Source organism: Rhododendron vialii, chromosome 11a (assembly GCF_030253575.1).
Source record: "Rhododendron vialii isolate Sample 1 chromosome 11a, ASM3025357v1".
NCBI classification, from domain to species: Eukaryota; Viridiplantae; Streptophyta; class Magnoliopsida; order Ericales; family Ericaceae; genus Rhododendron; species Rhododendron vialii.
Genome location: NC_080567.1, coordinates 32,012,598 through 32,035,449, shown reverse-complemented (window position 1 = coordinate 32,035,449; position 22,852 = coordinate 32,012,598). Strand labels below are relative to the sequence as shown.

At 37.1% G+C, this 22,852-nt stretch overlaps 1 protein-coding gene and 1 long non-coding RNA gene across 2 annotated transcripts in view; one reads left to right on the top strand and one right to left on the bottom strand.

Annotated features, from left to right (window-relative positions):
• LOC131307868 (uncharacterized) overlaps window positions 1-12,221 on the top strand; it is a 31,234-nt gene extending 19,013 nt beyond the window's left edge. The window contains exon 2 of the long non-coding RNA XR_009194246.1: window positions 10,462-12,221. This is a non-coding gene — a long non-coding RNA (uncharacterized LOC131307868). The remainder of the gene's footprint in view (window positions 1-10,461) is intronic.
• On the bottom strand, window positions 4,452-12,298 carry LOC131307848 (disease resistance protein RPV1-like). Its single transcript, XM_058334566.1, has 5 exons — window positions 11,802-12,298; window positions 6,690-7,788; window positions 6,311-6,595; window positions 5,303-6,196; window positions 4,452-5,226 (listed from the first exon to the last, which is right to left on the bottom strand). Exons 1-5 carry the CDS (start codon window positions 12,296-12,298, stop codon window positions 4,729-4,731), a joined length of 3,273 nt encoding a protein of 1,090 aa, XP_058190549.1. The 3' UTR covers window positions 4,452-4,728.
• Between the last annotated feature and the right edge of the window lie 10,554 nt (window positions 12,299-22,852).

The window sequence follows — 22,852 nt, the reverse complement described above, 5'->3', positions numbered from 1 at the left end:
GAGTGTGTGTGGGCTTCGATTTTGTGCTAGTGGGATATCAAATGGTCATGTTCGACTAATGGTCAACCTGGAAAACACGTGATGAGCTAATCTTTAACGATGTAATCAAAGAGGTTGATGAGATCAGAGATTTGATCAAGACAAGGGTGTCCTTGTGGATTAAGAGTCCATCTATAAGTACAACATTTGCACGACACCTTGTGTGGAATCTACCTCGGAATTCAACACAAATGATTGAAACTGCTCAATTTGCTTAAAATATCTTTTTAAAAATTTCTGTAAAAAAATAAGTTCAATCAGATATTGGTAAGGGCTTGATTAATTCTTTGAGGACAGAACTGATAAGCCTTTACTGATATCCAATTGAGCTTATTTTTTTACATGGATCCTTACCAATGCATTTTTAAATAAAATAAGCGGCACTAATCATTTATATAAGATCCCGAGACAAGTTCTACACAATGCGATATGCATTTGGTGTACACCCATAGTAATTTTGGAGGATAAAGGGAAAATTTAAGAATTAAGGAGTATCTTCTCGTTTCAGTGGTTTTTTAGTCAATCCCTCCTAGATCAGGTTTTGTTGACTTGGGAGGCCTTGTGGCCCCCATTCTCTCATCCTCAAACCACAAACCACAAATTAACCTCAAAGTCTTTGCTCACCTGATTGGGTAAAAGCCATGTCTGGTGGTGTGGCTTTGCAATATATACCTTTATGAAAGGAGACCTTGACTATATGCTACTATACCTTTATGAAAGGAGACCTTGACTCTGGTTATTGGCAAGGCCAGCAATGTAAATCACAAAGAGAGTGTAATGATTTGGGAAAACATCATGTTAGTATAAATCTTGTTCATAGTGTGATGGCTCCGATTCTCCGTGGAATATCCGATTGTGGGGGAACCACATAAATATTATGTTGTTCGCGTATGTGTTTTGGTATGGTTTGATCCTTCAGAGCACAACAAGTTTCACACTTCGTTTAGGATCCTTTTATCTCTAGAAGCTGAATGAAGCACTACGTAATATTTAGAATTGTTCAACTAACTTAAGTTCATAAATTTTCCCGTGAAATTTAATTTTGCATTTATGTTATAAAATCTCCTAGTGGCTAAAAATGAATTCAAACTACTCTCAGTCTTATTCTATATCATAAAATAATATATGTCGGCCATGTACATATCCGATATTGTTTTCCAAAGCGTAGAGTGTTCGACACCGGTACTTATACTCAGTGTCGACGACTCGGTGTTAGACTGTTAGTAGTGGGGTCGAGCTACCCCAGAAGTAAAAAAAAAAAACTAATACTATTACTATATATACTAAATTTTTTCCAAATTAATAAATGATTTGATGATGACACCACACTAGATTATTTCTCTACATGAAATCCATGCCCCCACACCAAAAGTTAACACTACCCTATTACGATTTGATGACAACACCACATAAGATTATTTCCTAACTTTAAACCCACCTCACCCTTTGTATACAAATTATTGGGTGGTTTTGGAACACTGTCATGTGGCGTCACATTAATACAAACTACTACAATATTGTTAAAAGATGACGCTTGAAAAAGTGAAAAGATGTCAGTTTTTGAAAAAACTGTAATTAAAAAGATTGCAATAGATAGATAATGTCAGTCATCTAAAAAACTGTGATATAACATACTTATGATGTCATTTTTTAAAATAGTGGCATAACTATTCTTTCTTTTTAATGTTAGTTTCCCCTAAACTGTGATCTAATATATTTATGATGTCACTTTGAAAAATAGTGACATAACTATTTTTTCTTTTTAATGTCAGTTTCTCCTAAACTGTGATCTAATATATTTATGATGTCACTTTGTAAAATAGTGACATAAGTATTCTTTCTTTTTAATGTCGGTTTCTCCTTATAAGTGACATTGAAGAACAAAAATTTATTTTTGGAGAAAACGATCCATCTATGAGCGTCGTTGCTTTGAAGTCTCAAATCGGGAGCGGGTCGTTACATATAGTATCAGAACCTGTACCAACCGAAAATGTGAGACAGAATCTCAACCTCATATGAGGACGTGTGTTCCTAAGTGGGGGAGATTGTGATGCTCTGCCCCTGGAGAGTTCCAAGTAGTGGTCAACCGGCCTGAGGGCAGTTGGGACTTGTGCGAGGGGCTGTCTGATCGGTAACCAGAAGGGTCAACCGAGGGTAGTCCCACATCGCATGGTGAAGTATAAGTTGTGTGCTATAAATAATATATAGTCATACTATCTTGTACAAGGACTTTTAAAGCTACGAGAGTGCCAAAATCAATTGAAACTACATAGTTAAGCGTGCTCGCACTAGAGTAATCTGGGGATGGGTGACCTCATTGGGAGGTTTGATGGAGTTTGGTGTTCAAAACGAACAATATTATATAGGGCGGGAGCGGGTCTATACAAAAGATGTCAGTTTTAAAGCACTTTAAAGACGTTTCATAACTATCATATTTTACTTTCAATTACGTTTATAAAGCGTCATCTTTATAGATATTAATGACAGTTTCAAACCGTCATTTTAAGATTCAGACTTTTAATGACAGCTCCATAAATGACAGTTTGAAAACTGTTATCTTTCACGTTTAATGACACTTTTAAACTGTCATCTTTTACGATTATTGTAGTAGTGACACCTAAACACTACACATTTTCATAGAGTCTACTCGAAGTTTATGAACCTCACGCAAATGAGTGGTGTTAAGGGACGTTGGGGCACCACGTGGCGAAATCCCGTCGAATGCAATTGTAGAACTTATTGAGTTTTCTTCTAAAAAAGTGAAATTGAAAATTTAAAGAAGATTATTAGTGTATACTTTTGATATCTTTTATTTTTTAGTTGAAATGCTGGTTGAGCTTTTGATATGTTTTTTTGTCAAACTAAATTATTACTATTGATTAGTATTTTACTTATAATTGGTAAGAGAATTTATGCGTATGAATGACCCTATGTTTTCAAAATTAATCCCGGGGTTTGATCAAGGGTCCGTTTGATTAGCGAGAAAAATTTAATGGAAAGTGAAAAATGATAAAAAGTAATGTGAAAGAAAAGAAAAAGAAAAAAGTTTTTTTTTTCTCACATCTATTTGATTAGAATGAATGGAAGTTTTGCAAGAAAATAATAGGGAAAATAAGATATCATTGTTTGGAGGGAATAAAATTGCCGAAATTAAAAGAGGAAATGTGGTGGGAAGAGGATAAAGAAGGAAATTAGAGTAATTGTTGTTAATTTTTTCGAGAAAATAAAATTTCCCTACACATTTTGTGAGAGAAAGTAACGCAAGCCCTTACGCTTTAAAAAGTTGTACAGGAAAGTTCACTTTCTAGGATTTTGTGTTAAGTGAACACAAAGATGTATTTTTTTTTTCTCTTTCTTTCATTTTTTAACATCATCTCGCTAATCAAACGGACTTGTCTCCATACTGCGTTAGCGCACTCACATGTATATTGTAGTGTTTAAGACATACAAATCTATTCGTGCAAAATTCGACTACTAAACAAATCAATATATCACACATTTTCCAAACTAAAATTTAAACAAATTCATCACAAGGCTCGTTAGACTCTTTTTATCTGTCCTAGTTATAATAGACGTTGATAGCTGATAGGCAACGACGCAACGTCATTGTATCTATATGAGGATAACAAGAAATTTTATGAAATAATTAAGTTAAGGTGTTTGGGAATCAATTACACCATCCACTAACGGATTGTTTGATTAATTAAGGCAAGGCAGAGTCCGTATAAGTTTTTTTTTTTGTTTTTGAAGATGTCAAAGTATTCCATTAAACTCAAGAAACGTCTTTATACAAGATGGAATTTAGCCCGTATAAGTTCATATTACTTGTTTAATGCATATTGGAATTCATTAGGACATGACAGATGCATGCAAAGGACTGTGTGGCTATAAATTAAAGCTGGTGAAATGGGTAGGGCAGAGTAGGAACGTGTAGTTAATTACTAAAAGGTCATATTTCAACTGATAATGTAATGGGTAGGGCCTCGTAGTCGATATTATTAAGGGTTATGGTTCAAGGAGTCCTGGGACAACCAGGAAGGAATGGCAAAAAAGATGAGATGGGAAAGGGAAACCATCACCGTACAGCCCCTGTCGTAGCCATTTTACACGCTTGCACATTGGGTGAGGTGGCCTAGGACTTGCGGGCGGAAATCGAACCTAAGACCTTAAAAGGAAGCAAAATTTCTAAGTCTCATGCCAAGACTACCTTGGGGTTAGTTCTGAAAAACTTTGATGCATGGTCTGTTTAGAATTAGATTCACCCGAGCTCTATCCTTTATCATGGCACACGCCATTCGACTGCTGCCATACCTTCCTTGCAGTGGCGGAACCGCGGAGGGAGCACGTGATGTGGCCACCGGGGCGCTTGCCCCCACTACAATGTTTATTTTTCTTGCTCTCGAACACTTGAATTAATTTGCATCTGTCAAGGAAATATAGTCATATATTGCTTGAGAGTACAATGAGTTAGTCAACAAACACTCCAAAACCTGACTGCATAAGTTTTTATGTACTCCAAAGATAGGACAGAGAGCGCCATGTAATAGACAAGAGCACGAAAGAAGGCAAAGGGAAACGGGGAAAAAAAAATTGCAGAAATTCAAAAAATATGAGTATTGGGTCTGGCAGATCCGAGGTTGTTATCATCTAGAAATCTCGATCCCAAGAGAATTGTCCGATACATGTGAATCATTTCTCAGTGATGCGGTTCACGAACCGAAACATTTTTGAATCCCATGAATGGTATATCGTGCTAAAGTATTTGCCCATCTCATCTTCTCTGAAATACAAAATGTGGACTCCGCACTCCTTAATTTTTCCATCAACTTTCAAATTGAACAAAACTTCCAGTTCGTCGCCCTCTTTAAAAAGTGTCGATCCAGGTAGCCAATGGCTTAACCACACCATATCTCCACCTGCTTCTGGAATGCCATAGCACCTTGGTGCGTAAACCCTCTTCATCCTTTGGCTCTTGTTACATACTTCAACTTCTAAAGGTTCGGGCAACCAATCCAGATTTTCAGGAACTGTATATACCAAACAAAGATTCAAGCCTGAAATACGGCAATGAGCAGATGATGAAGTCATAGTTAAAGATACAGTGGATCCACAGTTCCTGTAGCTAAACCAGGGTGGAACTTCTCTCCCAGGAAAAAATGTGCTGAATATATAACATTCTTGCAGTATCTGTAAAATCGAAACCCATAGTCATGACGGTTAAATGCATGAGAGAGAGAGAGAGAGAGAGAGAGAGAGAGAGAACCTGGATGGGACACTTCTTTCTACTCCATACAATAGTGTTAACAACGAACGCCTCAACATTTGCCATGGAGTCCAAGTTGAAGAATCCAATTTTGTTGATCAGTTCCACATCGACTTTTTTGACAGGTAAGATCTTGAAACCATGCTGAACGTAATCTAAACTCATGCAAGCGCCATGTGAGATGAATTTTATACTGGCCGAAGTCTCATACGTTATTTTTTCCAATGCCCGGCACTCTGTAACAACCAGTTTGTTTAAACCAATCGGTGGAAAAAGAATATGTTGGAGCTTTGGACACCATGACAAATCCAGCATTTGGAGTGCGGTAAGATCTTTAATGAAGTTCGGTAGTCTAGAAACTGGATTTCCACCTAGAAATAATTGCTGCAACTTGGAGAGCTTACCAAAATCCTCAGGAAATGCATTCTCAGTGAGATTGCAATGAGAAAGATTTAGGTGTGTTAGAGAACTTGGTAAAGAGGCCAATGACATTCGTATCCTCGGTTTTGGGACCCAAGGCAAAATAAATCCTTGCGACACGACCTCCTTAGTGAGGAAACGATCTATATCCATTCTGCTAGCATGAAGAACTCGCAGTGATTTCATCTTCTCCAGCTCCTCTATTGCCCCCATGAGATTTGAGCAACCGGAAATGTTTATTTCCACTAGAGATTCTACCGTATTCATATTCCTTGGAAGCTTTCTCAGATTTTTGCAATCCCGAAGATTCAATGACTCTAGTCTCTTTAGTTTTACGAGAGATTCATCGACCTCGAACAAACTTGGACAAGCTTTGAGAATCAATTTCTCTAGGTTGGGGATTCTCGAGAAGTCGGGGATTTTTTCAAGTCTGGGGGAGTGACTGAGATTTAAAATTTTCAACGATCCAAGAGCCTAATCAACAAAGAAACATGGTGCCACACAAGTTTAAAAGATGATTTTCTCACAAAGTTGATAATTGAAATTGTTATAAAACCGAAAATGGAGAAGCAAAAGGGAGTATCTTACCTTAGTTCCTCTCCAAACTTGTTTCAAGTTGCTATAACGGAGGTCAAGATTGACCAAGTTCTCCAGAGGAAAATCATTGGGGAAGGATTCTGAAGGAAAACCACGCCAATACAACCATCTTAATCTTTTGGGAAATGCCCGAAAAGTTCCAGAGAGTTGTACGCTACTCAACTTGAGTAGTCTCAAATTATACATCTTTTCAAATGTAATAGATTTAAAGATATCCTTGTTTGAAATTCTCAACATGTTCATATCAAGAATGAGGCCTTCAATTTTTTTCGTACCCTTTAAAGAAAATTAAGAAGAAAAGAAAAACAGTCAGATATTAGCAAAGATGTGCAAAATCAATACATATCAACATGAGAAACAGATTTCTTACAATGTTTTCTGACAAAACGCTGAAGGACTCCATATGCCGCCAAATTCTGCTACGCTTCTCTGGATGCTTAGATTCTTGGCAAACAATTTGCTTTCCCATGTCCTGAAGTAACTGATGCATTCCCAGCTTCTCATTTTCAATTGTTAAGAGATTTCTGTCCACCAGATTATGAATTCCAGCAAGTGCAAAATAATCACACCCTTCTAGTATTGCGATTGTGTCATTTTTCTTCTTTCCAGCAAAGAAACAAGCTATCTCCAGGAATAGATTTTGGTCATGGTTATCTTGTAGAGAATCATAGCTTATTTTAAGTTTTTCCAGAATTGTGTAATCAGAATCTGCTTGCAACTTGTGTAAATCACTTTCCCATACATCTATACTTTTTTCTCGACAAGAAGACCCCAATACTTGAAGAGCCAAAGGAAGCCCATCACAGTATTGCACAAACCTTTTTGATAAGGCTATGTGACTTTGAATAGGGTGTTTTTGTCTAAAAGCATGCCAACTGAAAAGCTCAAGTGATTCATCATCAGATAATTTTTCAAGCCTATACACCTTATAAATTTCATGATCAGCATTCATCAAGCTCTCGAGCCTTGTGGTAATGATTATTTTACTTCCTGGCATAAACCAATCTTGTTTACCAGCTAATGCAAATATGTGGTCCGCATGATCCACATCATCAAGGACAAGAAGAACTCTTTTGTTGGTTAAGACATATTTCATCCTCCTACATCCATCAAATACATCGTCCAATTTGCGTTCTTCTTTTTTTAAAATATTCGAAAGAAGCTTTCTTTGCAAACGAACTAATCCATCGGGTTCTTTGGCAACGTCTCTAATATTGGGGAGGAAACAGGCAGCATCATAGCTACCATAGTTTGAATTATACAACACTTTAGCAAACGTTGTCTTCCCTATTCCACCCATTCCACGTATCACAAGAACGCCAGCCCTGGTTGACCTATCTTTTAGCCACGAATCAACATGCTTAGTTCGAGAATCCACACCTACTAGATGGTCGTCAACCCTCAGGTGCTTTCCAGCTAGCTTGTTTTTGAGCACGCCAACAATTTTTTTAATGAATTCGGCTTCATACCTAAAATTGCAATATACGGAAAACGAAGCACGGTAATACTAGAAAAGATTTGGAAGGACAAATAAATATTTCCATGCAGATATCCAAAAAAGTGATTACTAAGAATGTTTCAGGCTATTTCTTCTTCTTTTTTCCTTTTTATAATCAGTAAGAGTGAGGGTACACTAAAAAGAAGGAATCAAGCAGCCGCCACCCACATACAACACGAAGGCCACAAACAAAGAGGTCCTATACACAACCAAGTAGGAAGCATATTAATTTTTAGCATTTCACAAATTGCCAAGTGTTGCAAGGTCTAAAAATAGGGTGCAATAGTTGGTCAATCGAATATTGCCAAGTCCCAATAGATTGAAACTCGAAAGTCAAAGCTGCATGGAGTTGACCAACCAAATGTTGCGAGGTGTCTATAGGTCAAAAGTTACATAAATGGTCCAATCACCTGGTGCCTTGTGTAAAAAATGATGCAGTTTTAACTGCCATGTTTGGCCAATCAAATTAAATGGCCTGGTGATATAAAATTATCTTTGTCAAATACATAGGAAGAAGGATAATTATCTCTTTAAATTAAATAAAAAGATAATTAGAGAGATTAGTATGAAAGAGTTGGAGTTTGTTTTTGTCTCTCCATCTCACATCTCTAACTGAAGAGATTTTCTAACCATGAAAATGCCTTCTAAGGGTTCAATGTGAGCGGTGGACTGGAGCCTTCTGGGGAGAGTTATGCACCACAGTAGTAAATGGCACAACTGGACTAGAACAACCAAAACCTCATAAGGGAAACCTCTTACAGGAGATTTAGACAAGCTCGTGCTCTTTCATGTGTCGCTTAATCTTATGGAACGCACTCTTTTGTATTGTTAGCACCACACAAGGGTTACATCTGCAACCTCCTAGGTGTTATCACCTCCTGTAGGGTCAGTCCGTACGGGGATTTGCCCTAGTTTTAAATGTCACCCCTCGGTGGGGACGGAAAGATTGGTTCCTTAGGGTAAAGTTGAGGTGCGCGTAAACGGGCTCAAACACTTTGAGTTATCAAAATAAATGTTAGAGTACTTTTTAGTAGCTGTCCCACATTGGTTGGTTTGTCCTTTGTCTTTCTGCAATTGGACATTTTGATTTCCATATAAAGGTGCATCAGTTATGAACTAAGGGTTACATTGTGTCCTTTGGAAATTCTACTTATATTTTGGACAAGGACAAAACAGGCAGCATCATAATTATGATGGTTTGAATCATATATAAGTTTAGCAATCGTCGTCTTTCCCTATTCCGCCCATTCCACATATCAAATGAACGCCAACCTTGCTTGACCTAGCTATTAGATGGTTGTCAAAACTCAGGTCCTTGCGAGCTAGCTTCCTTTCGAGTACAACAACAATTTCATCAATGAACTTGGCTTCATAGCTAACAGTTCAAAATTTGTAAAGGACGGACGCTAATATCAGAAGATTTAGAAGAAAAATCAAATTTTCGTGCAGATATCCAAACCAATGATTACCTAAACGGTTTTAGGCTATTTCCTCTTTGCTTCCTTTTCTTTTTGATCAATAAGAGTACGGCATATAAAAAAGAAGGAATCAAAAAGATGCCACCCACATACAACATGAAGGCCACAAACAAAGAGGTCCCATACAGTATACACAACCCCGCATGTCAATATTGACTTAAGAGCTTTCCACACCTGTCAAAATGCCTTCTAAAGTTTTAGTGTGAATGGTGGAGTTTTCTAGAAGAGTTATGCAAGGTAGTCGTAAATTGGCACAGAATAGCAGAAGAAGAATAGCATAAGAAGGCCTGGACTAGAAATACACTAACTTCAAGGTCATAAAGCTTTTAAAGTTTGGTTGAACAAAGGAAATTAGCTTATTAACTAGGAGAGGGAAACCTTTATAGGAAATTTAGACCAGCTCGAGCCCTTTTACGCGTCCCTTAATCTTATGGAACATGCCACTTTTGTATTGTAAGTGCTACACAAGGGTTATATTTGCAACCTCCTGGGTGCTATAACCTATTGTAGGGTCAACCCATACAGAAATTTGTCCTGGCTTCAAATTTGACTCTTGGTAGTGGACAGTAAGATTGATCCCCTAGGTATTACTGAAGGTGCACGTACTAGCTCGAACACCTTGAGTTATTAAAAAAAGGGGTTATATTTGCAGACTCAAGAGCCCATGGGGGATGTGATGCCTAACTATTGTGAGACCTTAACTTACAGGGTTATGGTGGATATGTCCTCTGTTGAACGGTTAAAAGTGTATACTTATTTTCCATTATTCTTGGATAATTTTGCATTTGAATTACGATAATTCTCCTAATAGATGCTTGATTGTTAGATACTGGATTAATTTTCTTTTTGCAGGGAAAAACGGCGATTAAGTTGATTTTCAAGAGGGTGGCATATATTTTAGAGCAAGCTTGACATGATTGGATAAAGTGTATGAGAAAAGTGCCCAAGAAGAGCCCACTGCATGTTTTCTGCATTGAAAAGAAGGGTTTGGCCCAATAGGTGGCGGCCCAGCACCCAGAAATAGGGCCCACTATTTTATTCCAAATTCCTATTATCAGGGTTGATTTTGGTAGTCAGGGATTGAAAGCAGATGTGGCAGTCAAGCACTGACAGTAGATGCGGCAATCAAGGATTGGTAGCAGTAGTAGTAACTACTAACTAGTAAGGTTTGGGCATTCGAAACTTGGGACATCTACAAGACTCAAGGAGTTCCGCTCCTAAGAAAAATTTCAAAGGTCGGACTCGGCTCATCAGAGCTCGTTACACTGAAACAAGTCAAACTGAGCCAAAATTTAAGCCCGAATCCAGTTCGTCAATAATTTTTTTCAAAGCTCGTGGTCGATTCATTGGGGCTTGTCAAACTCAAACTAACAGAATCGAGCCGAATATAGGCTCTAATTTAGTTTGTCAGTAATTTATTTCAAGTACCACATCAATATTCCCTAAGATATTAGAAAAAAGGAAAAAGAAAAAAGATCCAGTCAAAGATTATCAACAAGATTACATGAAGGTCCTCAACATAAGGAAAGGGAAAAAAAAATCCGCGAAGAATATGACCAAAAAAAGTCGAGAGCACTACATTCAATGAGTAGTTGTTATTAACTAGTTACATACCTTGCAACGCACATGAAAATTCTCTATAGACAAATATTAATATATAACGAAAAGTACGGTTACATGTACAATTTAGGACAAAAACCTTTCTGGTATCATGTTGCATGTTGTCATAACTTAAATATATAAGCTGGGACTTAAATATATAAGCTGGGACATAGTCATGTATGGATTGACCTCAAATCCTGGGAACCTCTCAGGCAGAGCCAGGAATCTCGCAATAGGGTTAATATTTAGAAATATATGTGATACCTGATCTTATTTGCTAAAAAAAATTGAATATGTATTACAACTAGAAAGCTATTTAGTTTTTGGTATTTTATATATGGGGCCGGTTCCGCTCACACCTATTTTGACACCTTTTTTAACACCCGATTTTGTTTCAAGTCCCACTGCAATGTTTCGAACTGTTGATCTTATTTTAATTAGTAAAATAGAGGGCCCTGCAAAAATTCAGCTCAATTTGATATCCGTAAGTACTTGATCTAAATAGTTTTACAAAAATTGTGACAGGAACTAGTGTTTGCAAAACCGTTTGGGTCAAACCCTTACTAATATCAAAATGAGCTGATTTTTGTAGGACACCCTATTTTACTCATTTAAACAAGATCAACGGTTGAAAATAGCACAGTGAGACCAGGAAAGGTGAGGTGTCAAAATGGGTGTCATAATAGATGTGAGCGGAACCGGCATATATGTGTAAAAGAGGGGGGAAAAACAATTTTATTGTGAATAAGCCATGCAAGAGAGAATTAAAGGTGAGAACTTTCTTCTGGTTTTAGTAACCATATTTGCTTACTATAGATAATATCAATCCCATCAATCCATGAATAATTCTCCAATCTAGTATATACATATACGATAGTAAAAGCGGAGTTTATCTCAAACTTACCCAGTAGATTCCTTCCGGAAAACCATCCCAGCCATACTCGCAACCTCTTTAAGCACTGCACTCCATCCCTTCGCTTTGTCAGCCGCCACTTCCTTTTTTTCAAAAATCAGATTCTTTGACTGCTCCTTGAGCACCCAAGGTTCCACCTTATAAAACACGGGCAAAACGACATGATCCGTCTTCTTACAGAGTTCGAAAATAGTTTGGAGTTCGAACAGGCACGCCGTCGAATTAGCGTAATTTTCGGATAACACGATCACCGACATCCTGGAATTCCGGATTGCTTCCAGCAACTCGGATTTGATGACCTCACCCCTCTCGATCTCGTCGTCGTCCCTGAATGTTTGGAACCCCTCGTGCATGAGAGCGTGGTAGAGGTGATCGGTGAAATCATAGCGGGTGTCTAAGCCCCTAAAGCTCAAGAAAATATCGTATCGACCTCTGAATTCGGGATTCAAAGAGGAGGAGGAGGGATTTTGGGATTCCGAAGTAGCCATTGAAGAGAAAGCAGAGCTTCGTTTTTTTGGTCAGAGCTGATTTCTTTTTCCTTTCTTTATCGGTACAATTTTGCTCGGAGCATCCCCGACGAGTTGAGTATTTATTTTGGCTGAGATTTTACGGTGGGGTCCACGGCGATTGTTTGTTTATTGAGGGAAGGAGTTTCGCTATGCAAGGTGAGATTATTCATTGTCTTTGGAGGCAGCAACACGTGACAGTATATCTCAAGTCTCTTCACATATTGTTGTGGGTTCTGATACTCAATCTCGAGAACCCTATAAAAATGTGTAGTTGAGCAAAAGCCTGGACACCACATTCGTGATGGTGTCCAGGGGCATTGAATAATTTTTTTCACTACTATAATATTATTAAAAGATGACGCTTCAAAAAGTGAAAAGATGTCAGTTTTTGAAAAAACTGTAATTAAAAAGATTGCAGTAAATAAATAATGTCAGTCATCTAAAAAACTTTGATATAAAATATTTATGATGTCACTTTCTAAAATAGTGACATAACTATTCTTTCTTTTTAATGTCAGTTTCTCCTAAACTGTGATATAATATATTTATGATGTCATTTTGTAAAATAGTGACATAACTATTCTTTCTTTTTAATGTCACTTTCTCCTAAACTGTGATCTAATATATTTATGATGTCATTTTGTAAAATAGTGACATAACTATTTTTTTTTTTAATGTCAGTTTCTCCTTATAAGTGACATTAAAGAACAAAAATTTATTTTTGGAGAAAACGGCGCCATCTATATATGAGCATCGTTTTTTTAAAGTCTCAAATTGGGAGCAGGTCGTTACATATAGTATCAGAGCCTCTACCAACCGGAAATGTGAGACAGAATCTCGACCCCATACAAGGACGTGTGTTCCTAAGTGGGGGAGATTGTGACGCACTGCCCCTGGGGAGTTCTTGGTAGTGGTCAACCGGCCTGAGCGCAATTGGGACCCGTGCGAGGGGCTGTCGGATCGGTGATCAGAAGGGTCAACCGAGGGCAGTCCCACATCGCTTGGCGAAGTGTAAGTTGTGTGCTATAAATAATATATCGTCATTCTATCTTGTACAATGACTTTTAAAGCTATGAGGGTGCCAAAGCCAATTGAAACTTCATAGTTAAGCGTGTTCGCACTGGAGTAATCCTGGGATGGGTGACCTCACTGGGAGGTTTGATGGGCTTTGGTGTTCAAAGCGGATAATATTATACAGGGTGGGAGCAGGTCGTTACAAAAGATGACGATTTTAAAGCACTTTAATGACGTTTCACAACTATCATTTTTTATTTTCAATTACATTTATAAAGCGTCATCTTTATAGATATTAATGACAGTTTCAAACCGTTATTTTAAAATTCATATTTTTAATGACAGCTTCATAGATAAAACTGTCATCTTTCACGTTTAATGACACTTTTAAACTGTCGCCTTTTACGATTATTATATTAGTGCTTATGCAACTGGAAGTGGAAAGGTTCACTCGTTTACGTGGTTCTTGAAAATGGAAGAGTAAAAATCCACGGAAGAAAATGTCCACTCGCATACGCGGTTCTTGAAAATGGAAGAGGAAAGGTCCACTCGCCTGGGCATGCAGTTCTTGAAAATGAAAGAGGAAAGATCAACGGAAGGAAATGTTCACCCGCCTACGCGGTTCTTGAAAATGGAAGAGTAAAAATTCATGGAAGAAAATGTCCACTAGCCTACGCGGTTCTTGAAAATGGAAGAGGAAAAATTGACTAGAATTCCTAAATTGATTAGGATTCTTCTATTCCTATTCGGTTTAGGTTTCTTTTATTCGAGAACTTAGATATTAGGGTTTTATTCATCTCTTAAGTTTCCACCAAGGATTTGTGTCTTTCTTTTAGGTTCCACCAGAGATTTGTCCATAGATATGTGTTTGGTGCTTCATTGAGAGTTACGGATATAGCCGGCTATTTGTTTCTCTCCTCGTTTATAGTGAATTCTCTTGCTCTTTTTCCGTGGAGAACGTTCTTGCTTTGTACTTGAACGGAACCACGTATTTTTTTGTGTTCTTGTTTTTTACTTGTTGATTTGTTATATTCTCAATTTCGTTTTCGGCACAACATCCACTCGCCCATATGGTTCATGAAAATGGAAGAGGAAAGGTCCACAGTGGGGTCCACGAAAGAGGAAAGATCAACGGAAGTAAATGTCCACCTGCCTAGGCGGTTCTTGAAAATGAAAGAGGAAAGCTCCACGGTGGGGCCCACAGAAGAAGAAAGATCCACTTACGCGGTTCTTGAAAAAGAAAAAAAAAATACTCCACTCTTTAACTAAAATGCTAACCTTCGCCTTCAAAAGAAGGTTAAAAGGTAAAAGGTGTGCTAATATCTGCAAAACAATCATGTTCGGTTTGAATTTTTAAGAAGATTATTTTAAAGTAATAAATAAAAACAGGTAGATTTAAAAAATTTATTGAGAACTGAGAATAGGAATTTTGAAACCCAAACAAACAAATCTTTTAAACGCAAACGGTCCAATTCACAAGTGTAACTGATAGACTAGTCTTACACCACTCATAAAAACCCATATGGACTAGTAGTTATCATGATCCCGACGTCATTTCAGTACTTCAATCGATTTTAGGGGGCTTGGATTCTGTTAAGATACCTTAAAACCCGTTTGATCCATTTTGTGGCCAAGATTAAGCCACAAAATCTTCTCCTATATCAAGGGCGGAGATCCTCCCAAACCAATTTCATTTTTCTCATCTTTCAGTACACTGGAAAATCAATCTTTCCATTTTTTCCGATTTTTCAAAGATGAGAAGCTTGATTCCAGCACCTATGCATATCGGATCGAGCTGATGTTTTGCGATATCCAATCGATTTTTTTTTAAACTATTGAACGGTTCGAATCATCCGTGCGGGTCTCATAGTGAGCCCCGCACGACATGTGGTGGCTGTAGCACAGCTCAAACACAAAAGAGAGTAATGATTTGAGTAATGACTCTTGTAAATCTTGTTCATAGTGTGATTGCTTCAATTCTTCCATGGAATAACCAATTTTGGGGAACCACATAAATATCATGTTGTTTGTGTGTGTGTTTGTTTGGGTATGGTTTGATCCGTTCGGGCACAACAGGTTTCACACTTTGTTTAGGGTCATTTGGTTTCTAGAAGCTGAATAAAGCACTACGTAATATTTAGAATCATTCAGGTACTAATTTATTAACTTCATAAATTTTCCCCAGTAATTTAATTTTGCATGTATGTTATGCTAGAAATGAATTCAAACTACTCTCAATCATATCCTATATCACAAAGTATATATCGGCCACATATCCGATATTGTTAATCAAAACGTGGAGTGTCCGCCACCAGTACCTATACATAGTGGCGATGACCCAGTGTCAGTAGTGGGGTCGGATGACCCACAGAAAGGGGAAAAAACTAATATTGTCATATTGAATTCTTTTCCAAATTAATAAATGAATCGATTGTAATTTGACGATGACACCACACCAAATTATTTCTCTACTTGAAATCCATCTTCAAAAGTTAAAACTTAAACACCACCCCTGATGACAACACGACAGAGATTATTTCCCAACTTCAAACTCACCTCACCCTTTGCATTATATAAAAATTATTTGGTAGTCTTGAGGCACGGTCACTTGGTGCCCAATACTCCAAAACACTACACATTTTCGTAGAGTCCACCCTAAGTGTATGAATCCCACGAAAATGTGTAGTCTTAGGAGTGCTGGGGCACCATGTGATGAAAGCCGTGGAATGCAATTGTAGAATTTTTGAAGTTTTTTTTTTCTTTCTAAAAAAGTGAAACTAAAAAGAGGAGTAATAGTACATACTTTTGATATCTTTTATTTTTTAGTTAAAATGCTTGTTGAGCTTTTGATATATTTTATGTCGAACTAGATTATGTAAATTGTCATTACTGTTGATTATTTTACTCATAATTGCCAAACATTGGAGGAACAAGGTTAAGTTCTTCAATGCGAAAAATAGTTTCTTATTGAAGACAGAGAGAGAATGTCGTCAGAAAGGAAGGATATATGGTGGTTCAAATGAAGAGAATCTCTGGTTGGGTCAGTGAGTTTTCTGTTAAAGATGCTGAATTGATGAGCGTAGCAAAAATTGTCTGCGTAAGTACCATTCAAATAGAAAATTCACCAACCAAAGAAAATTCATAACAAAGAACCATATACAAGGTATGCAAGCAACCAAGGAACCATGAATAGCACTGAATAGAGAGCCACGAAATACACCAGCTACACCTAACATGTGAAATGGGTGCATAAGGATATTGTGCTTAGCCTAAAAGGTGCACAAGCGAGATAATGGACCGCTTTCTTCACATAGAAAAGTTTATAATGACAACTATTAAAATATCGACATAACCCCACCTACATCAACTTCTATGTAATAATCTCAGATTGAAAGCCCTGGGAATGAGAATCGAGAAAACATGAAGTATGATGAGAGTAATTTGACCAACTTTGTAACTATGGGTGTTACACCCTCGATTTTCAGCTTAAATAAATAAGTCATTTCAATAAAAGTTTCTCGCATAACATAAATAATATTCAAAAGAGTTCCCACATGTTTAGCTTTACAAATGAGTCCCCAAGTTTAAAGAGTTTACAACATTGATACTCCGGCCCAAATTAAGCTCAAGTACATGTACAAACAAATTATATAATTACAAACTACATAGTCAAAAGAAATTATTGAATGAATAATTACAAACTCATCTTTACCAAAAGTAGATCAATTACAAAAGATGATTAAGTAACTAAATGAATTTAGCTTTCAAAAATCTTTCACTTCCAAGCACATGATGCATGCTAGCTATTGTCCCGCACTTTGTCCTGAAAAGAAAAATTAGGTTGAGCTACACTAGCCCAATAGAAAAATCTTTACCAAACTTATATGTAAATATGATGATAAGTGCAAACGAAAGGGGATAATGAAATACAGATCAATAGATGGTAATCAATCAACTTGTAAATGAGCCTCCTTCTAGATTGAATGCCTAAGTCATATGACACAAATAACTCAAACAATCCCAACTCGACTCGCTAACCCAAATTCCCACCATCGGTATTTTTCACCCCTTACGTTACCGTATAACACCACGAGGATTACCGTTTTGCCACTCCTTGCGCCACGGTAATCCCTAATGACTCGGGTTACCATATTACCACCCCTTGCGTTACGAAACCCCTCTAAGTCTTCGTATTACCACCCCTCGCGTTATGGAACTTCCTAAACCAACTTCTGACCCAATCAACTATTTTCTTATACAACACGCAAACTAAGACTCCCCCATGATCACATTCATAGATAAAACATCACATATTATGCCAACGTCGTCACAAATGCATCATAAATGATCACAAATACCAACAATCTCTAGAATGCACTTAATAACGTTTTAACTAAGTAATTTCTTATTCGAACCCTAAGTGCCTCTTAATATAAGCAATTGGTGACTCACTCCGGCCAATCAAATGGCGTGAATTGAAATGGAAGTTTAAGGTTGATAGAACTCTGTTTGGAAACTCTTTCGTAGCCCTAAAGAATCGGAATTTGGCTACTAAGGTTTTGAGCGTCGATCAAACGAAGACAGAACATTCCAGAATTTGGATTGAAACGATCTGGCAGCCAAGGAAGACATCTTGCGGGTGAGTAATCGATCTCTCTAGGAGAATTTAAAACACCATATTCCACGGGTGAAAGGAATAAGTGAGGGCCGTGAAAACGATCTAGCGACCAACAGATCAATTCAACTTAAAAACTGTATTTCTATCTTGAAATGCTATTTAGCTCTGGATTGGGTCCTCTAAGTGACTAAAAGTACTTACCAAACTCCTCAGGTTTACGAGAAGTTAATCAACAATCACCGTATCCTATTTATCATCAGGATGGTTCCTGAGGTGGGACTTGAAATAATCGTTAAGGCAAATTAGGATGTCTACACACGCCACCACCTGCAAAAGCAAAGGAATGCCACGCCGGGGTAGGTTGCACGCCGACCAAAACACCCCCTTCCGCCAGAAAATCAACAAGTTGAGCAGCAGCAACTAGAGCGGCGGCAGGAAGTGGTAAAAATGTCGTCCAACTATCCAAGTATCGAAGTCGCAGCAATGCCGAGACCAGACAATACCACCGGGGGAAGCAAAAGCTGCCAAAAAAAAATTATAATTTATAAATACACCAAAAAACCCAGCAGTAACAGTCAGCCTGCTAGTGCGACCCCACGCCATTAAGCAAACACCGGTAACCTACCAACAAAGCAACCCGCGGGGAGCGCATACGACCAAATGATCTCCTACGAACCCTCCCAACCAAAATGCCGTTAAGCCAAACCCAGGATCACCCAACAATGAAACCTAGCGGCAAGGCAAACGCCAGAGGAAAAAATCAAAATCAAAGGCCAAAACAGTTCACAAGAGAAGTAGAAGATCTAGCGATCAAAGCCAGGGGAGAGAGTGAGAACGTGTAAAAGTTCGGAGATTCTATTAGCGTGCACTTCGATGAGGTCAAACAGAGGATTGTTTTATTACGCGTACATCATCTAATTTTTCGGGGATCAATTCCATCGACTAGTGAATTATTTGATTATTAAGGCCGACGAGAGAGAGTTCCGTTTAAGTTCATATTACTTGTTTAATACATTTCGGATTTTCATTGGGACATATATGTGAGGTACAAAGGGTTGTGCGGCTATAAATTAAAGCAGATGTAATGGGTACGGCCGTGTAGTCAATCACCGAAAGGTTATATCTCAACTAATAATGTAAACGGTGGGGCCTCGTCGTCAATAATTATTGTATGGTTATGAAAGAATCCTGGGACAACACGGGGGAATTCGGTTTCGGTGGGAGATGGGACACCATTGCTGTAAATTTACTGTTGGTCCCGAGTCTTGTTCGTAAACCTACAATAATTTAATTTTACGGCCCTACCTATTCATCTTCTTCTTCTTCTTTTTTATCCGAGGAAACTTGTTTTTTGACAACTTTTGGGAATGTAATCTACTTTTGGAAATATAATCTAATTTACTACGTATTCGTATATGTTTTTCTTTTTGTTTAAAATTTTTGGGTTGATCAACTTTTTATTATATTTTTTCCAAAACAATAATTATTTTTTTTTTGAAAGGCTCCAAAACAATACTCAGGGGCCCTAGACTTGAGGTTCGCGTCGGGCTTTCAAAATGTTAGGAACAGCACTAATATAATTTGAACATATTTATTTTGCAGTTTACACATTTTGTTTTCTTCTTCGATACAAGACACCTTCTTTGGACAAAATACTGGTTGGTAACTAAGAAGAAGCATATTTTTTTAAACGTGAGCACATGAATGAATCCAAAGGGATTTTGGGCGGAATAGGGAATGCTGTAGGGTGCTTCCCTGTAATACATGTTGTAAGCAGATTTGTACTGTCCATCTTGATAATCAATAGTTCAGATATTTCCAAATTTCATGGACAGACCTATTAATCCCTTGCAATCTCACTTTAAGTTGCTGAAGGCCCCAACAGAAAATGAGAAACTCTTTACCTTAAACGAAATCTCCTACTGGTAGTACATAATACTCTTCGAAAGCAGATCTTTATATTGCGAGTGTCAACATCTTCATCTGCTTTTCCTTTTCCCTCTTTTCATTAATATTCCGTTGACAATTTCATATAATATGTGCCTTTTACTTTATAATTTTCAAGCGATAAAATTCGAGATGCACTGGGACATCTATTATGGTGGAGACACAACTATGTAATTTGGCGCACTCACACAAGTTTGATCCAAATCTTCATCATTATTTAGGTACTGTACTTCTTTTCGATTAAAATCTACACATTCCACCAAAGAGTTTTTTCCGGTTTCTGCTGCCTACCGTATTTGCATAACAATAAGTCTGTTGATACAGACAAATAAGGGACAGATCACATACAGATTTTGAGTGGGATCCACTACGAATTTCACAAAAAATATCTAAGCCGTTCATTAAATATAAGACATTTTTTAAAGTTCCCCATTGTAAAAAAATCAGCTCAATCCAATACCTATAAGTGTTTGATCCAATCATCTAACTTTTTATTATCCTGAAATCTGTATGAAAAGTTAGATGGTTGGATCAAGCACCAATAGGTATCGGATTGAGCTGATTTTTCTAGGGGGCCTTGAAAAAAATATTTTACATTTAATAAACGGCTTGGATTGTTTGTGTGGGATCCATAGTTGATGTAGGGAGACGTGTCGAAATAAAAGAACGCGCTACAAGGACAATCACGAATAAGTATGAACTAGAGGTACTCCCTCTATGAACACACAATAATGAGAAAACTCTCAATTTTCATTAATCAAATCATAAAACAACTCATTAGCCCTAAGGCTTACAACCTTATTTATACTAATAGAATTCCTAAACCTAGTTTTCTTAAAATCTAAAAAGAAAAATAAATGTAAGGAAATAAAATCAATCATAATTTTTCTTGACCAAGAAATCTATTCAAAATAGGAATACTAGATCAAATCAAATTAGGAAAACAAAATACTTATAAATTATCTTGACTAAAATAAAACATTCCTACTAAAATGCTAAACTCAAAATAATAAATTAAGACTCCTATATTTCTAGAATAACCAAAATATCGGTCTTTGGTTTTCCAATTCTTTTCATAACTTGGAGGAAATTTGTTGGAACACCACACTTTATGCCGGTCATTGGTCTATTTGAAAAGCAAGAAATGACCTTGTCTTCAACAATTCAATTCCTACTGTTGAGGAAGTGGTTGACCTTATCAAACTAAGAGTGGCTTTTCGGGTTAAAGGGAGATGCAATCTTACAATCTATTTTGTTGAAGACTTCAGAAACCATTTGGATGGCATTAGAAAGCATAAAATCTGAGTCCTTTTGTAATTCTCTTTTTTGTTTTTTTCCCAACTCTTGGTTGGTCTTTTCTTGTTCTCTTTTTGGATTGTTGGCTAGCATATGATTGAATTGGTTTTTCCTTTCAATGATGCTTACCCTATCCTTCTCGATGTACCCATTATCGAGTTTCTAATATATATTCTTTGCCTATCAAAAAAAAAAAAAAAAATATCGACCTGCATCATCCTCCCCCTCTTGAAGAAACTCATCCTCGAGTTTATATAGTTGAATTCGCCGAAACTTATCTGCATCAATCTTGCACTCCAAATTTTTTTTCCAACCCAAACTGTAAACAACAATCTGAAAATTGTGAGAAAATAATTTCCATCAATAAAACAAATCTATCTTCCTCCTCGATTGAAACACAAGGACGCTTGCATGTAGTGTATTCAATAAACTCCCAAAACGGATCAATAAATTCAGTTTCCAAAAATGCCAACTTTGTAACTTTTTTTTTTTTGCAATATTTTTTGATTTTTTTTTTTGGAATTTTCTCCACTGGTTTTTCGTAAAAAATTGGTGGCTTATTCCAATCCACTACTGGATCTGAAATAATATTTTATGTGAATGGCCACTTGATGGTAGCTTCATCCACTTTTGTCCTCGCCCTCGACTGATGGTTACCAGCCAAAGGTTTGGTAATAGAAATATCATCCGAGGCGTGTCGAAATAGAAGAACGCGCAACAAGGACAATCACGAATAAGTATGAACTAGAGGTACTCTCTCTATGAGCACACAATAATGAGAAAACTCTCAATTTTCATTAATCAAATCATAAAACAACTCCTTAGCCCTAAGGCTTACAATCTTATTATACTAATAGAATTCATAAACCTAGTTTTCTTAAAATCTAAAAAGAAAATAAATATAAAGAAATAAAATCAATCATAATTTTCCTTGACCAAGAAACCTATTCAAAATAGGAAACTAGATCAAATCAAACTAGGAAAACAAAATACTTATAAATTATCTTGACTAAAATTAAAATATTCCTATTAAAATGCTAAACTCAAAATAATAAATTAAGACTCTTATATTTCTAGAATAACCAAACTATCGGCCTGCATCAATAGTGGACCCTACACAAAAATCTGTTTGTGATTTGTCCCCTATTTGTCTGAGTGAATAGCACTAGCACTGTTGTTTGCATAATAAGTCCAAACAAGAAATAAAAAGCAGAACAGCAATGATCAAGTGGTGGTGGTGGTGGGCTCTCACGAGTCACGGCCAGAAATACAGAAAAACAGCTTAATTTGACAAGCATAGACGGATCGATATCATTAATGGGCCTATGGTTGAAATTTCTCACGGTAGAGAGGATGTCAATAATTGCATCTCTCAGAATGGGGTCGAATGTGGCCCCAAATACAGCCAGCCAAACTTTAGGAATCCAAAGGGATTTGGGGTGGAATCGGGGATGATGTAGGCCGCTTCCATGTAGTGCACTCTGTAGCATGTAAGGTAGATTTGGATTGTCCATTTAGACAATCAATGGGTCAGATATTACTTTTATTTTATTTTTAGATTTTGTAGATGGATCTATCTAATCTCTTGCAATCTCATGTTAAGTAGTTCGAGGCCCCAACGAAAAAAGAATAGAAAATGAAGATCTATTTACCATAAA